The sequence below is a fragment of the Dicentrarchus labrax genome, unplaced genomic scaffold, assembly GCF_905237075.1.
Source record: "Dicentrarchus labrax unplaced genomic scaffold, dlabrax2021, whole genome shotgun sequence".
NCBI lineage: Eukaryota > Metazoa > Chordata > Actinopteri > Moronidae > Dicentrarchus > Dicentrarchus labrax.
Window position 1 is genome coordinate 20292667 of NW_026136705.1, and position 5672 is coordinate 20298338.

Sequence of the window (5672 nt, forward strand, 5' to 3'; positions counted from 1 at the left end):
TTCGAGCCACAGCGACCTCTGCTGGTTTCCGGCCGCGAAGGCGTACCACTTGCTGAAGCTAATCAATAACTCTCTGCGAGCATGCTCCACTTTCCACATTATTGTCCCGAGGGTTAGGACGTGAAACACGATCTCGGAGGGCTAATACGCTTATTGCTTAATGATTGAAATGCACTCACGGCTGGAGAAACGGTTTTGAAGTGCTTTCCATGATGTAGCTCCATGATGGTGTCCTGTCCTTGTTGCAGAAATACCAATATGAAAGACCTCATTACATGTTCTGCATTCAAATTTCACAGACACAGTGCAAGAACAGAAGTGTTCTCAATAAAATCCTCTGTAAGTATCTAAAGTAAAAGCACGTAGTAGCTGTTATTATGCTCTTACTGGTTTATTGTGCATTAGATCAGCAGTGTTTTAATTTGGTAGATGGCTGAGTTGGAGCTAATTTAACTACTTTACTTCTATAGCCTATATTATATTACTGTTTATTACATTTTTTTTAAATGTGAAATTGAAATCTGTTAATTAACTTTAGCTCTTAGATCATTTAAGTGGAGTAAAAAAGAAAATGTTCCTACTTTTAAAAAGCTTTCACAGTATTCAGCCATCATCATTTTTTTGCTAAATTAGTTTTGGAAAATAACAAGAAAATGAAACAACATTTCTGCTTATATATGCAGGTGGAACATATGGAAATGTAGCCTCTGGAGTATGATATATTATTTTGCAACATCAGTCTGATTCAATCTCAACAGCCTGTGTCAGCATGTTACACACTGAACTGTGCCTGCTCAGTTGTTTTGTAGAGAGCAAAAACTCTTTTTTCCTGGATTTTCTCCACCATTAGGGATGATTTTGAGGCAGAATGAGACTTGTATACATTTCTTATATTGTCACAAACATGGCTCAAAACAGGAGCCATTTTAATGTTTCTTTCTAATGTTTAGTTTGTCCGTCCATCTTAGTATAAACCGGTGTTTTAAATCATTTAGTATTCAGCACACAGTGTAACAAGGCAGGTCAAACTCATCCAAATGCAGGTTGTATGGAAATTTAACCCCATAATGACTTATTTTTACCTTTAATTTCACCTTAAGGTTGTTAAAAGCATTTAATTCCACGTTGTTTGACGGTATCTCATACAGTCAGTATCGACTCATCTCAGCTCTTTGTTGAAGCAATATAAATTGTACTGAAATATTTCATCCCTTGACACCATGTTTGTTTGTTTTTGTGGCATTTCCATTCAATCAAATGGAAATGTTCCCGATATCTTTTTGTGCACCATTTTATATACATTTCCCCAAAATTCAGCCTTATATATTTGGTATTTTTGAAAACTTAAAATTAAGTTTCATGGATTTGGACAACCCTACGACAGGTCAGTTGGGTTTGAAGAAGTTAATTCTCATCCATACTTTGACTTTTTGCCCATGGGATTCACCCAATAAGTTCATGTTTTGTAGGTTCATTATTATAATTTGAGCCATTTGCTGCTCACCAGTGGTGTCAGTAGAGAAAGACAAGACACAGATGTGATTGAGGTACATGTATTGTGAATCTCTCTGTTTCTTTGCTCATTCTCTTTATTCATCGTCTTGAACATAGGTAGTCATGGATATCACAGTAACAGCAGGGCCGGTGATCGTGTTGATGTAGAAGACAGTGACGATGATGATGATGTTGATGATGATGATGATGATGCCATCAATGGTGGAGATGAAAAAGAGCAAAAACTTTGAGGTGTTTTCACCGTTCTGCAGCCAACCTCGGGCAGATGAGGTCTCTCTTTCAAACTGATTCAGCTTTTCTCTCAATTCTGTCATTCCTATTTTCTGTCTTTCTTACATCTTTCCTTTCTTTTGTGATGTTTCGTTAAAAAAAAGTGCTGTGAACAACTGACACCAGTAAGCACCTGAACTCCAGCCCAGGATCCTGCTTAGACTAGCCGGACCAATGAAGCCGGGGAGATGGAGGTTGGGGTAGAGGAGGAAGAGAAGGAGGGATGGAAGTGCAGGAGGAGGGAGAGGAGGATGAGGATGTGGAGGAGGAGGAGATAAGGAAGTGTAAAGGAAGCGCTCCCCTCTTAGTGCTGGATCCTCCTGATGGACTGAATCTGGGGAGTCTGGGAGTGGGAGCCAAACTCACGGTAACACTTGTACTCTCCTCCGCGACAGTCACACTCCATGATGTACTGGTGGCCACGGTAGCCAGGGTACTGGTAGCACACAAAGCTGCAAGAATAAACAAAAACATGCTGTTAATCATAGCATACACTTAAACCAATCAAGCAAACATGGATTCAAATAATTCAGTTCAATTCAATTCAATTCAATTTTATTTGTATAGCGTCAATTCATAACAGAAGTTATCTCAGGACACTTTTCAAATAGAGCAGGTCTAGACCGAACTCTTTAAAACATAAAAAAACATTTTAAAAAAAATTAAAATAGTGATGTATGCAGCTGAAGGTGCAGCATTTCCAACCAGTGTGTGTCTGAAGCTGTTGCTCAGGACTAGCTGAAGGTGTGTAAAGCTTTGTTGTGCATCAAACGGACGGACTTACGCTCCACACTGGATGTGCATGGATCCAACCTCGTTGTTAAACCAGCCCATGGCCTGCAGAGAGGGGTAGTCGTCACACAGCTCGAACTGACGACCCATCATGTTCTCCATCTCGTAGATGGTCATGCGGGACTCCTTGTGGTTCTGTACAAAGGAGGAGAAAGGAGGTTTAGCACAACTTGAGGTACAGCTCAGCCTAAAGTGAACTAAGCACTGTTACTTTGTTGTATATTTAACCTACAGCACAGCAGATGGGCCTGAAGGAGATCATCCTCTCAATGCGGTAAGAGTTGCTGCCACTGTAGGCCTCAAAGCGGGGGTAGTCTCCCTTCTCCAGGACAAACTGCTGGCCGCAGAAGCTGGAGTGCTCGTAGCCCACCCAGCTGTAAGCAGAGCATGAAAATAATAAAGTCAGAAATCAAGGAAATACAAAATCAGTCAGTCTAAAGAGAAGTTTTTCCATTTAAGTTTTTAAATCAGCTCTAGCATTTGCAAAAGGGAGGAAAAGGGGATACGTACGCGCCACACTCGACCTTCAGGGAACGGATGTTCTCCATACCGCACTCCATGATGTTCTGGCAACAGGCGGTGAACTCCATACGCCTGCCCTGGAAGTACTCCTGATCGTACACGGTGATCTATAAAACATGAAAGGATGAATGAAGATGTGTCTAATACAGCTGAGTATCTTGCTGCTCCCTGTGCTGATGGGTAATGTAGTTAAGCATGTACACCATATGCTTACCTTCCAAGGTCCCATGGGCATAGGGTTAATCTGGGCCATTTTGTCGTCTGTTTCAGCAGTACCTGTGGGGAAAGTCAGACAATGAGGGCAGGGTTGGAAGAAAATGTTAAAAAACAAACATGTACAATAGTCGGACACCATCTAAATAACCACCTATTCTTCATTCTATTGACTACTCTGAGCAGCATTTAGCTTTCTCTAAGGTTTGTACTTCACTGTTCACTATATCGCACAGTTAACTCCTAGGACTCCCGGGAGGCTACAGTATATGCCTATAACTTTCCTATTCCCTTTTCTTGATTTGTTTTAACTATCTGCTACAAACTGACTCCCTTATTTACAGTAAAGGTAACAAACAAGCGACTTTGTCTCTTGTTAATTAATATATTGCATTAGAGACCCTAACTACATCATGTCTATAGGTTGGGAAACTGTACTGTATTTTCAACTAGTTTGACCTACCTAAAACACTGGTGAGCTGTGTGTCGCAGTGTTCCACTGAACGGTCTGCAGAGATGGTGTGTATGGGGGTATATATACACCCTAGGGTGCCAGAGGCCGGGGGGCAGGCACGCCTGGACTCATGTCAGCACTTTGCTTTGGTCTCCATTGTTTTGTTGTGTGAGCCACAGAGGGGTTAACACACATACACACAGTGATTCATGCAAACACAAAGAGGGCACACTGCTATACTGCATTACCTATGCTTCTGTGGTAAATCTATATGTTGGGGGAAAAAACAGGGTAGCTTTCTCCACCAGTATCTATTATCAAATTGGTTTATACAAAAGTGCAGTTCAGTGGTAAAACATTTTATGTTGCTGTTTTTATTCATTTTGTATGGGAGCAATTAGCTTATTCCTGTTTTTATGTTATGAAGTGTCATATTTATTGCTTTATATTATTTGTGTTTTTTAATGCCACAGTGCTTTTTTGTGTGCACTTAATAGATTCATTATCATAAATTATCGGATTCAATTTTGTGTGGACTTGTCGAAAGCTTTTTTTAGTAATCATACTCGTAGCATAAATATCGTGAGATTTATCAAATAAAAAAATAAAAAGTAAACTTTGTGTCTTTTATTGTCATATTAATGTTATCTTAAAGAGGTTTTCAGGTAGCCTTGGAGACATCCCTGACTTTTGTTGCAAAAACTCAACAAATAAAAGAATATACACAATATTAATCAAGGATGAATGAGTTAATAAAAGTCATATCTTATTAGTAGTTATTAGTTAATTATGATTATTCAACCAGTCACATGCTTGACACTGATTAATATAGACAAAGGAAGTGGGGGTGCTGAAGGGGCTGCTATCAGGAGTGATACAAATTCTGTCTGTAATTAATTGTGTAGTACATTGGCTAGAGGTTTGATTTAGTTTTTTTTAATCCGTGTTAATTGTATGATGTTGTTGTAAAGACTGTGTTGGACTCAGTGCCCCCAACTCTGATGACGCCCAGTGTCCCTGCTCATTAATGTGCAGTATGCGTATCAGACATCATTATTTTGTTTGTCTCAGATCAATTGTTGGTCTCCACCCTTTGTTGGTTCATTTTGAAAATGCATTTCAAAAGTAATCTAATTTCCTGAAACTTGAATACCAACTTTCATGACGGCTGTGCAAACTGGATCAATGACATAAACACACTGGACTTGAAATAGGAAGACGGCTGTTGTGTTGGAAATCTAATCAGGCTGTTGTATTGATCTTAAAACATTGCAGCAATCCATGGAGGGTGTAGAAGAATGAGATTGTTGTAAATAGAGTCAAAGGAGTTTAATCAATATTCAAATGGCAGCTGCAGTCCATCATGAGTCTGGTATGTATACAGAATCTTTCACCTAAAACCAGCCTGACTCCCCCTCTCTGTGAACACCAGCAGAGTTAAAATATGATGCTGTGTTTCCTGTTTTCACTTTGTGATTTAAAATGTTGTGAATGAAAGTACCTGTTGCTATTTTTGGAAAACCTGTACAAGTGAATAAATCAACAATGAAGGTTAGCAGGGGGCAATGGCACCAGTTGAAAGGCCTTATTGGCAGGACTGGCAGCGCTTTGGCATCGACTGAGCCTCAATTGCCAGCTTAAATAGATTTTTATTACGCAGGGAAAATAAGGTGGTAATTGTACAAAAGAAGAGGGAGCCAATGTCGAGCTGCTTTTTATACTTTTGACTGATCTTATTCCTCCAGAAAAGGTAGAAAGCACAAAAGCATTTTTGTTGCAACACTTTTGTAGAAGCCATTTTAAAGCATTTTTCTTTCATTTTATTTTCTTTCATTTATCCCAAACATCTGAACTAAAAGGTGTGTTTTACAGTATTTTACAGTGCTCTTCACTGTGTCATTAAAGT

The 5672-nt window shown here is 39.4% G+C and overlaps 1 protein-coding gene across 1 annotated transcript; it reads right to left on the bottom strand.

Moving 5' to 3' along the window:
* Nucleotides 1-1571: 1571 nt before the first annotated feature.
* LOC127364605 (beta-crystallin A1-like) lies at nt 1572-3844 on the bottom strand. Its single transcript, XM_051402242.1, has 6 exons — nt 3776-3844; nt 3314-3375; nt 3088-3206; nt 2810-2951; nt 2570-2712; nt 1572-2237 (listed from the first exon to the last, which is right to left on the bottom strand). Exons 2-6 carry the CDS (start codon nt 3350-3352, stop codon nt 2090-2092), a joined length of 591 nt encoding a protein of 196 aa, XP_051258202.1. The 5' UTR covers nt 3353-3375; nt 3776-3844; the 3' UTR covers nt 1572-2089.
* Between the last annotated feature and the right edge of the window lie 1828 nt (nt 3845-5672).